Genomic DNA, 11,577 nt, shown 5'->3' on the forward strand with positions numbered 1-11,577 from the left:
CAGTGAGAAAGAGAAACATACAGTTCAAGGCAGTGCTTTATCACAGGACGTCACAAGACACAGGTAGGTCATCAGTCAAGCAAAGAAAAAACAGTGAGGGAGGGCTAGGCCGGGAACAGCTGCCAGAAACGAGGACACAGGTCCCTGCCTCGCCCCAGTCTGTTCAGTTGCAGGCCGACAGGCTGGGGCTGGGGGCCGTGCAGCAGCAGCGTGTTACTGAAGTTTCTGAAGTGGAACGAAGGCCTTCCAGCCAGGCTAAGGTGGAGTTCTATGAAAGGAAAAGAAGCTGGGTCAGCCCTGGGTCAGATGAGGCAGGACCCATGGTGTTCACAATAATGGCTAATATTTACCAAGTACTGCCTACAGCTAAGGCCAGGCTCCTCATCTTCTGTTCGGCCTTTGGTGGCAGGTAACCCTCTCACCTGGACTGTTCAGATCTCCCTCAGGTCACTCAGGCCCAACAAGGCCAGGCTAAGGCTCTAAGGGCATAGTCCTGAGTACAGGCAGTAAAAAACTAACGTTTGTGAGCTAAAAGGACCAGGGATAAACAGGAAATCTACAGTGGGGGGCTTGAGACCATGAAGGATGCTTGTCCAGCACTCAAGCTGTGTAGAGGCGATGCCTCAGGCTGGGGGAAAGGGGCAAGGGGTAGATGGGGTCAGGAGGGCCTATGGGTAACAATACAGCCCTCACAGCCCCTTCAGAGTAGTCATCCCAGCATAAGCTGAACAATTCTGAAATGGAGTGAAAAGGTTACTAAGTAGTTTCAATGGGAAACTAGATCTTGTCAGAATTGAGTTTCTAAACTCAATTACCTGATTCTATGGAACTTGTACATTTCATGTCTCTGAGCTACTTTACAACTAGTCAAATTGTATGTAACTAATCTGTTTAACTGAAAATAATTTCCGTCTGGGGGACAAAAAGCAAGAGTGGTTATCTGCTGTTGTGGAATAATCCTTTTTGCACTGTTGCTCTCATTGTTAAAGAGTTGACCATTTGAAATTCAGAAAGAAGGAATGGGAAGTAATGATCTTTGAATTTTCCCTTGAACAATTTGTAACATTTTACTGGTTTCATCATTAATAAAACTGCTTATATTTTATAATAAATATCTTTTAAAAAATCCTTTAAAACTAACAATCTTTAATCCCAGAACTCAGGAGGCCGAGCCAGGCAGATCTCTGTGAGTTCGAGGCCAGCCTGGTGGTCTACAGAGGGAGATCCAGGACAGGCACCAAAACTACACAGAGAAACTCTGTCTCAACCCTCCCCCACCACCACCACCAAAAAAGAAGAAGAAGAAGAAAAAGAAGAAGAAGAAGAAGAAGAAGAAGAAGAAGAAGAAGAAGAAGAAGAAGAAGAAGGCGGTGGCGGCAGAGATATTGGGAGATGGACCTCAACAGTAACACATTTACCCAGCATGCATGAGGCCCAAGTATGACCCCTAGTACCCACAAGAGCAGATGTGTCATAATTCTTTTAAGTTATTTTGTTTATTGTTACTTTCTCTATGTGTATATATTGTGTATGTGTTATACGTAAGGAATGCTTGCATCTGCCACGGCTCTCATCCTGGAAGTCATAGGACGGCTTTCAGAATTTGAGCCTCTCTTTTCACAGTGGGACCCTAAGACTGAACTCAGGCCATCAAGCTTGTGTGACAAGAACAATTACTGAGCTGCCCCTGCCAGTGCACATAGCTACTTACTGATTTTGACCTGCGCTAAAGTTAGGCAGTCAGGTCTGAATCCCAAGTTATGCATACTCACAAACCCCTGGGCGTGCACAGCTGAGGGAGTTTCTGCAAGAAGAGCTCAGGTTTGGCTTCCCTTCTTTCTTTCCCACTGGCACTGAAATCTTTGAGCATTACACTGTTTTTCATAGCTATGTTGGAATCAATGGGAAACCACAAAAATGAAGGCTTCCATTGCGCTCCATCACCAAACTGCAGTGGCAGCAAAGAAATCGCCCAGAACTAGTCCGTTTGATGAAACTCTGACAACCTTAGGTGTTTGTTAACTCAGTTAATTCCCAAACTCAGCAATTCTTTCAAGTCTATGAAGGACACGTGCCTGCCTGTGTTTGTGCCTGTTTATGTGTTGTTGAGGATGGATGGGGCCAGGGTCTTGCTCATGGTAGGCAAGCACTCTACCACCGAGCCACACCTTCAGCCTCCAGAGACAAATTCTGGACTACATCACTGCCTATGGCCCTCCCCAGGCTCTGGGAGCTGCTGCTGTTCTTTGCTTTTAATCAAGTTTTCTAAGAACCGCCATAACTTTGCCTAACTCTTGCCTGCAGGCATCCACTTGACCTTGAGGGGTACCAGAGGACCCCAGCTTGGCAGATAGGAGCAACTCCCTTTCTAAACACAGTTATCAGAAAGCAAAGAAGTCCAATAATAATTGCCGGATCCCTGGTTTTCATTTTACACTTCTCTAAGTGAACAGCTTGGCAAAGTTTCCTATGGTTTCCCCAACTTTTACAAAAATCTGTCTTCTAAGCAAAAGCTTCTGTTTCTCAGGAGCAGTAGACGCTCTTTATAAAAAAAAGTTTAAGAAAGAAAAAAATCATCACAATGCCACTTTATTTCCATACTTTCTCCCCAACATTTTCCACTCAAAGCAGAGCCTGGCAGTTTATTTATAAATACACATTAATTTCCCCTTATAAGTTCCTTGTCTTTAAATACCTTGACCTTATAAACTATGCTGAGTAATAATCCCTATTTTTCTCTTCCATCACACAGACATGTATACTCATCTGCTTACTCAGTGTCTCATGATGCGCCAGGCACCAGGGTACAGCAAGAAACTTAAAACAAAAAATTACTCCCCTGGGGCTGACAACAATGTAAGAGGGTGAGGGGCAGAGTGGGCTGTTCTCCAGGGACTGGGAGGTCAGAGAAGGGCTCTCAAACAGTAACCTGAAGACCAGAGCCACGAGGGCATTTTCCCACAGGGAGTAAGGGCAGAGTAAGAAACCCAAGTGCCAAGGCTACGGTGGGAGAAAGCTCATCAATGTGGTAGTGAAGGATAGCCCAGCGGTACAGTGCTTGTCCAGCTAGCTCACTTGAGGCCCTCTACTCCACCCCAGCACCTCCACGTCAACAATGAAAAGGTAACCAAGGCTCCAGATCAACACAAAATAATCAGTTGTAGAAAAACTCCAGTCAAAGGAAAGAACTGTACCTTATTATGCTTTGGTTTATATTACACGAGACTTGAAATAGAATTACTGCTCATTCCCCTCCCCCTTCTGACTTCAATCCCTCATTGGTGAGAGCCTTATGCTACAGTCCCGGTAGGAAGAAGAGGGGTAAGCAGGCTTGTGTAGGAGAGAGAACATGCCGGAGGGGGCGGGTGGCAAACTGTCTTTGTAACAACTCATTCTTACAGAAACTAATCCAGTCCTTGAGAACTTACAGGAAAGAAGCAATCATCCATTCACGGTGTTCTGCATCCAGGATCCAAACCCTCCCACCAGACTCCATCTCCCCACACTCTGGCACTGAATGAAAGCCACAACATGAACGTGGGGGACACACTCCAACTATATGACAGTAGTCGTCTGAGAAGGGAGAAACACCTGGGATTCAGAAAGGTGCACACAAACCCCACCCTTGTTTCTCTTCCTGGGACTCTGAGAACTGTCGATGAGTCCCAATTTCTAGTTAGGAACACAGTTCCTCCAGGGCTGACAGGAAAGAATGGACTGGGCCTGGTAAGCCAAGGGATGCCCTAAGGATTCGAGCTCACAGCTGCCAGTCTCTGTGGTGGATGAGCACAGTGGAGACCAGGGGCACACAGAGACCTCAAATAAGTTATGGGCAAGTCAAACAAGTCTGTTTTCTGTGATGTTCACAGTGCGAGGGAAGGTCATAGCTTGACAGGGGATCAAGGATTGGGGATAGAGGCTCACTCGGTCCCAGCTTGCTGGTGTGAAGGGCTCATTTGCTGCAGGAAATGAGCTGGCATGGACCCTGGAAGATGGCACTGTGCCAAGCTGGGGGAACCTGCACTGGAGGTAAGAGCAGGGTATCCCAGCCTTGAGGATCCCAGCCCATTCAGAATGGACACCAAGGAAAGGCCACAGAGCGGCTCAGAGCTGGCCGCCCTGGCCTGAGCCTCCTGCTCAGGGGGAAACCATGGACTATGGACCAGGGCTGGGTTAACAGTTAAAGCCTTACAGAGCTGTGAGCCAGGCTTATCACCCCTCAGGAAGTAGAGGCAGGAGACTCAGCAGGTCAAGGCCAGCCTTGGCCACATAGTGAATTCAAGGACAGCTTGAGTTAGATGAGATTAAAAAAATAATAAAATAAAAATAAAAGGCCCTATGGGGGAGAAAAAGGAGATGTGAGAAGATTGCCCTTCAAAGAACTAACTGAACCCCTGGAAATTTAACAGTAACAAAATAACGACTCAAAAGAAGCATCCAAGCTACTCATGAGGACATTTACTGACATGGTCATACTAACAAACAACAACAACAACAACCTGGACCCCAGTACTATGGCCTTTGTACAGAAGTATTTATACAACTTTCAAAAACAGAAATTCCGGAATGGGGAAGTTGGTTCGGTGGGTAAAACACTGGCCACACAAGTGCAAGGACTAGATTTTGGCTCCTCAGTATGGAAATGCCAGTTAGATCAGTGGTGGTGTGGCTCAGGATAGAGTTCTTACCTACCATGAAATGCCAGGTGGGCGGGGCAATCCCCTGTAATCCCTGCATTAATAGAGGAAGAAAAGGGGATCCCAGAGCAAACTCTTGAACTAGAATAGTCATTCTGGTGAGTCTAGGTTCAATGAAAGACCTTGCCTCAATATACATACATACATACATACATACATACATACATACATACATACACACACACACACACACACACACACATATATATATATAAAATTATTATTTATATCTTAGCCAGTCTGGAGTACTTTGTTATAGTAGTGTGGTTAGATCAAGACAGCTATATCTTTGACCTTTCCTTCTCTGAGTTAGAGAAATGGGTGGCTGAGTCCTTGAGTGGCAGGGAGAGGTTCCTCAGAAACCACTTGAAAAAGCAAAACAAAAACCTGGGTGTGGTGGTACACCACATTTTATATATATATAAAATGGTTCGTGATCAAAGAAGTCACTAGCATCAACCTCTAGCCTCTACACACACACACACACACACACACACACACACACACACACACACACACACACGCTCTCAAGAACTCGAAATTTTCAAGATTCTGTCCATTTGAGTCTGTCACACTATGATGATTCCCTCCTCCCCAATTTCCCTTAAAGTTACAGCGTTTACTGGGCATGGTGGTGAATACCTTTAGTCCCGGCACCGAAAAAGAACAAATCACTAAAATAAAATAAAGTTACAAAGTTAACAGAGTTTAATAAATAAGATTTATTGAAGATAAGATTCCTTTCAAACAGAAGTTTTCCATTAGTTTGAGTGGTATCAGCTATAAAAATAAGATGCTTGTTTTTTGTTTTTTGTTTTTTTAAGATTTATTTATTTATTATGTATACAGAAGAGAGCGCCAAATCTCATTACAGATGGTTGTGAATCATGTGGGTGCTGGGAATTGAACTCAGGACCTCTGGAAGAGCAGTCAGTACTCTTAACCTCTGAGCCATCTCTCCAGCCCATTTTTTTGTTTGTTTTGTTTTGTTGTTGTTGTTGTTGTTTTAAATAGGAAATTTTATTTTGTTGTGGTAACCCTGGCCAGCCTAGAACTTGATATGTACACCAGGCTGGCCTCAAACTCAGAGATCTGTCTGCCTCTGCCTCCTGAGTGCTGGGAGTAAAGGCATGCTACACCATGCCTTGCAAGAAAATGTATTGAAAAAAAATATATAAGCTTCAAGTTTGTTCAAGTGTTTGTTCAAGTCATTTTTCGCCAAGGGCCTCCAAATTGCAAAGGACAGTAAAGGGAGAATTACAGATTATGTGGCTGATATGTTAGCTTTAAAATTAATCTGCACTAAGGTAGAGATGTTATTTTAAAAGATTTTTAAAATATTTATGTGCAGGTATATGCAGACAGTTGCATGTATACGTGCAGATGTGCATGCACATGTGTGCATTTGTGTGTGGAGGCCAGAAGTCAACTTGGGGTGTCATTCCTCCAGTACTGTCCATGTATTTTCTGAGACAGGCTCTCTCACTGGCCTGAAACCTGCAGATCAGGCTGGCTAGTCAGGGAGCCCCACGAAATGAGACCCTAAGTGCTGGGATTATCAGTGTGTACCACCACACCCAGGTTTTTGTTTTGCTTTTTCAAGTGGTTTCTGAGGAACCTCTCCCTGCCACTCAAGGACTCAGCCACCCATTTCTCTAACTCAGAGAAGGAAAGGTCAAAGATATAGCTGTCTTGGTCTATCCACACTACTATAACAAAGTACTCCAGACTGGCTAAGATATAAATAATAAAATGTATTGCTTACTGCTCTGAAAGCAGCAAAGTCCAAGATCAAGGTATTAGCAGATTTTCTTTCTAGAGAGAGCCTTTTTGTTACAGTTTGGCACCTTTTGTGCACACACAGATAACGGAGGAACCTTGATCTTTCTTACAATGGTATAACACTAAAGACTAAGCTCTCAGGATTTCCCAAAGCATATTTTTTTTAAGCCCAGACTATCCTCAAATTCCTTACCCTCTTGCCTCAGCCTCCCCAGTGCTGAGAATGGGTGAGTACCACCTCACCCTACTGAGGCTCTGCCTCTTAACCATCTCGTTAGGTACTGGATTCCAGTATATGAGCTAGGGCTGGGGAGTGGCGTGCAGTGGTTCGGAACAGGAGTGACAGTGAGCCCAGGGCTTCACTAAAGTGGCCAGACATGAAAAGCAACTTTAAAGATTCTCATGCATGATAAGGGTCACAAAGTCCATTCCCTAAGGAAACTTCCTCCCACCCTACCCAGCAAACACCTCTCCCATCACCATCCTGAAGCCACCTTGACTTTCCACACTAATTTTAGATTCAGCTTTCCCCAAAACAAAAATCTTGCTGAGCTGAGAGGTGGTGGTACACTCCTTTAATCTCAGCGCTCAGGAGGCAGAGGCAGAGGCAGAGACAGAGACAGAGGCAGGCAGATCTTTGATTTCCAGGCCAGCCATCTTTTCTTTCACATTTCTTGGCAACATTTATAGAAAGGTGGATTCTGGAGTCGGTGAGATGGGTCAGTGGGTAAAGGTGCTTGTCACCTGAATATGTAAGCCTGATGATCTTCATTCCATCCCTGAGGCCACAGTCATCCTCTTACCTCCTCATGAATGTTCACTGAGAGCCAGGGCTTGCCAATTAAACTAAGCTGACTGCCCAGCAAGCTCCAGAGATTTGCCTGTCTCTGCCTTCCCAGTGCTCAGTGTACAAGCACAAGCCGACATAGTTAGCTTTTTACATGGGCTTGAAGGATTAAACACAGGTCCTCAGGCCTGTGAGGCCAGCACTTTACTGACAGGTATCTCCCGAGCCCTGCAGCCTGGTCTTTAGACCAGCTCTCCAAAAGAGAGGACACCCAAGTTTGTCCCAGTTAAACCCCAATTGGCCCAGACCTTCTACATACGGTAACTGTGGGATGGGGACTGATAAGCTGGCACAGTAGCTACAGTAGCTACAGCCAGTGTTGACGGGAGCTGAAGCTGCGTCAATGTAGCTGCTCTATGCTACATACAGTTTCTTTATGTTCCCACTGGGCTATTGTGAAAATCCAGGTTTGGTTTTGTCTGTTTTACCATCACATCCCACACATCTCAAGAGTACAATAAAACAATCACTGACTGTGGTGACTGGCTTGGGGTTACACACTGACATGGCTGCCCATCAAACAAAAGATCTTACAACACCCAACCCTGAAATGCAAACACTCCGATTTGCCTCTGAGTCAGCTAAGAAAGCACCTTAGGTTACTTTAACTCCTTAATTCTTACAGTTCCTAAAATGCTCAATTAGTCATTTTCCCTCGTATTCTATTACTAAAGAAAGGGGTGGGCAGGGTTTAGAGATTTATGGAAGTACTCTTCTGGTTACGACAGAGACACAACTGCTAGCACCCGTCTAAAGGTTTGGTGCATTTTTGAAAATTTGTATTTATGTGTACGAGTGTCTGTGTGAGTATATGCCGTCTATGTGGCACTGAGGCCAGCCGGCAGCTGTGAGCCACCAGTTCCTGAGTGCTAGGAACTAAACCCAAGTCCTCTCCAAGAATTAGCAAGCATCTCTCCAGCTTCCTGTGTGAGGTTTCTAACACTAAAATAACACTACAAGCAGATCACCTGGGGAATCCTGTTAAAAATTAAGTTTCAGAAGGTCTGAATCGGCTGATTCTGCAGAGGTCTGGGGTGGTAATGGTAGTAATGCTGGCTCCAGGGTGGGAAAAACAAGGATCCACAGGTTTCCGTAGGCCTCACATCACAATGTTTATAAACACTAAGACTTGTTTTGTTTTGTTTTGTTTTTCAAGACAATGTTTCTCTTTGTAACACCCCTGGCTGTCCTGGAACTCACTTTGTAGACCAGGCTGGCCTTTAACTCACAGAGATCTATCTGCCTGCCTCTACCTCCGCTGGGATTTAAGGGGTGTGCTACCATGTCCGGCAATATACTAAGACTTTTAAAAGCCAAATTTTACTGAATTAAAGGAATCAGTATTTTCTTATTTATTTTTCCAGTTTAAATTAAAGTTTAATTTCTTGGGAGTTTTTTGCTTTTGTTTTTGCTTTATCTTGAGGGAAGGTGGTCACCCAGGAAGCACTAACATTAGCAAGGGCTCAAAAGACCATCAAACGGCCACATCATCGTTCAAGTGGCCTTTCTTTCACTAGCCAGTGCAGAATCTGTGCAGGAGACACACGACAGTTAGGAGATGTTAATCCTTCCACCAGAAAAGTAAATTCTACCGGCAGCCACACCTTTCCAGAGGGGTAAACACTGGCTCCTGCTCCTGCTCCACAGCTCATGGAGACGGCAAAGTCCAGCAGTGAACTGATAACCACCGTTCAGTACAAACCACTCCATCTCAGTTCTGAGGAGCAAGAGTTCACCAGAGGCAAATTCTATTTACTCTCAAAGGCCTAGTGAGTAAACTAAGCAAGGTTCTTGAGTAGGCCCTGCAAGTCCACCTGGCTCCAAGTTCAGCCCTGCCCTTTTTTTTACTCACTTCTGATTATCAGTACTGTATTCAACCATTAGCTAGTTAGCTGCCTCTTTTAAAACAGGATTACATACACCCTCACACCTATATTCTCTCTGCCAACAGCAATATCTAACACAGAAGCAATACATCCTTGAGAACATTCCAGATTACTGGTTTAAGATTGATTTAAAATTTAAAGATAGATAACTTGCTCCACTTATTTCTCATTAAAGCCCTTCAAAACTATGAATCACAAGACCAAGCCGGGTTGGAAAGATGGCTCAGAGGTTAAGAGCACTGGCTGCTCTTCCAGAGGTCCTGAGTTCAATTCCCCTCAACGACAAGGTGGCTCACAACCATCTCTAACGAGATCTGGTATGCAGACATACATGCAGGCAGAAAACTGTATACATAATAAGTAAATAAATCTTAAAAAAAAAAAAAAATAGAAGACCAAGCCTTCAACACAGAAGAGAGAAAACCCTCTATGATTCTGCAACCTACAAACACTGTGACCTTTATTTAAAGGGTGCCCACATACGATATTTCTCCCAAAAAAAAGGCTAATGCATGCACTCAGCTAAGAACAACAGGACCGATGCTCCCTGAAAGAAATGCACGTATTTTATAGTTCTGTGTAAATGTCTTCTCTGTCTGACTGAGAAGTCTATAAAGTTTTGAGGCCTCAGTGGAAGGCTTCCAGTGGCAGTGAGTAGGAGGGATACAGAGGTTTTTCTAAACTGGACCATACCCTGGTCACAACAGAGATTAACCAAAACCCAGACAGACCTGCTACAAAACCAAAAAACAGAAACAAAAACCCACAAGCCCCCGAACAAACACTCTGGAGGCTAAAAAAATTAAATAAAAATAAGAGGACTCTGAGAAATGTGGTCTAGTATGCCTCAGTCCAACAGAAAGTTCCTCGTATCTGTCACTTCCCATACTGGCCGCCCTACCAGAATGACTTAACTCTGGGTACCAATTGGGCAGTCCCAACCAGTGCTGAATGGAGGATTACGGGATGCTAAGGAGGGACCAAACGTCCGCTGTAAAGACTGGAGGCTTAATGGGAAGATCTGGACTCCCCCACTGCATCTGGGCTACATGCCTCCATTCAACAAATATTTATTGAGCGTCCACCATCTGCTGGGCACCCTGCTAGGCGCCAGGGAGGAAACCGTACCACAGCCCCTGGCCTCTCTGTGAGCACAGAGCCGTCTGGGGTTACACGAACCGGAAAACCTGCCACAAGTTGCTAAGCACAGTAGTAGCCAGGCGGTGGCACGGCCCTCGCAACCAGCTCCGTGCACCAAGCTCGTCGATGAAGCAAGGAGGGCACAGGTAGGCCCCGGTGCAGGTGTGCAGATACCAGGAACCCCTGAAGCTTCGGAGCTGCAGAAGGCAGGCTCCTGCCGTGGGCGCGGTCCCCAGAGAAGCGGGGACGCAGCCCGAAGACCTTGGGGTATGGGGTGCGCGGGGTCGGGGCCGCGCAGCCCGGACCTGGCTCTGGCCCATCGGGCCTGCCCCCCGCGGCGGGGTGCAGGGGGGCTGGGGGGAAGGCAGGCGCGGGCTAGGCCGCCGACCCGCTCGCCCGTACCTGGAGCCTCGCCCGACACCTACCACTTGGGCGACCTTGAGGCGGCCGAGCGCGCCGCGCAGGTAGTCGGAGTCGCAGCGCAGGCCGGCCAGCCCGCGGCGCTGGCTCACGGGTTCGGTGGTGGGCTGGTACGGGCTGCTGGCGCCCGAGATCATGGAGGTGCTCGAGGCCTCGCCCTCGAAGCCGTCCAGCTCCTCGCCGCCCCGCATGCTGCCGTCCGCGCGGCCGGTTCCCCCAGCGCCAGGAGCCGGCGGGCTCAGTGCGGCCGCCGCATCGCCCTAGCCTGACCACCCCGCCGCCGCCGCCTCTGCGCCCGCCGCCCGCTGCGGCCGCGGCTCGGTCCGCTGGGGCTCGGCTCCCGCCGCCTCGGCAGCGGAAAGGGAGGGAGGCGGGAGCGGGCGCCCAGGGAAGGAGGCGGGAGCCGCGCGCCGGCCCGGAGGGGGCGGAGACTGCGGCCGGCGCGGGGAGGGGCGGGGCGCTGAGGGCTGGGGGCGGGGGTCGTCCAGGAGAGGAGGGGCGTTGCAGGCTGGGGCGGGGCCGGTGGGCCTTGGTCACGCCCCCACCACGCCCTCACCTGCTGGGCATCCGGCCTGGACTCCCCTGGTCGTCGGCTGCTGGGAAGGGATTGGTCCAGCCAAAGAGGGAAAAATGGTGGAGAGGATGGAGTTTCACCAAGGAATTGCGGAGCTGCTTTCTTCGTCCGCAGCCTCAGAGTCTGCTTTAAAGAAAGTAGGATCTTATGCAGGTATTCCGGGGGACTTCCTGGTGAAAACTATGCTTGGGACTGGAGAGGTGATTAGATGAAGAGTGTTCCTGTGGCTCA

At 47.4% G+C, this 11,577-nt stretch overlaps 1 protein-coding gene across 1 annotated transcript in view; it reads right to left on the bottom strand.

The window, feature by feature from the left end:
• Positions 1-11,185, bottom strand: part of Cmtm4 (CKLF like MARVEL transmembrane domain containing 4) — a 40,775-nt gene extending 29,590 nt beyond the window's left edge. The window contains exon 1 of the mRNA XM_036187518.1: positions 10,778-11,185. Within this exon, the coding sequence (XP_036043411.1) occupies positions 10,778-10,963 (186 nt within the window). The 5' untranslated portion in view covers positions 10,964-11,185. The remainder of the gene's footprint in view (positions 1-10,777) is intronic.
• Between the last annotated feature and the right edge of the window lie 392 nt (positions 11,186-11,577).

Source organism: Onychomys torridus, chromosome 5 (assembly GCF_903995425.1).
Source record: "Onychomys torridus chromosome 5, mOncTor1.1, whole genome shotgun sequence".
Classification (NCBI taxonomy): domain Eukaryota; kingdom Metazoa; phylum Chordata; class Mammalia; order Rodentia; family Cricetidae; genus Onychomys; species Onychomys torridus.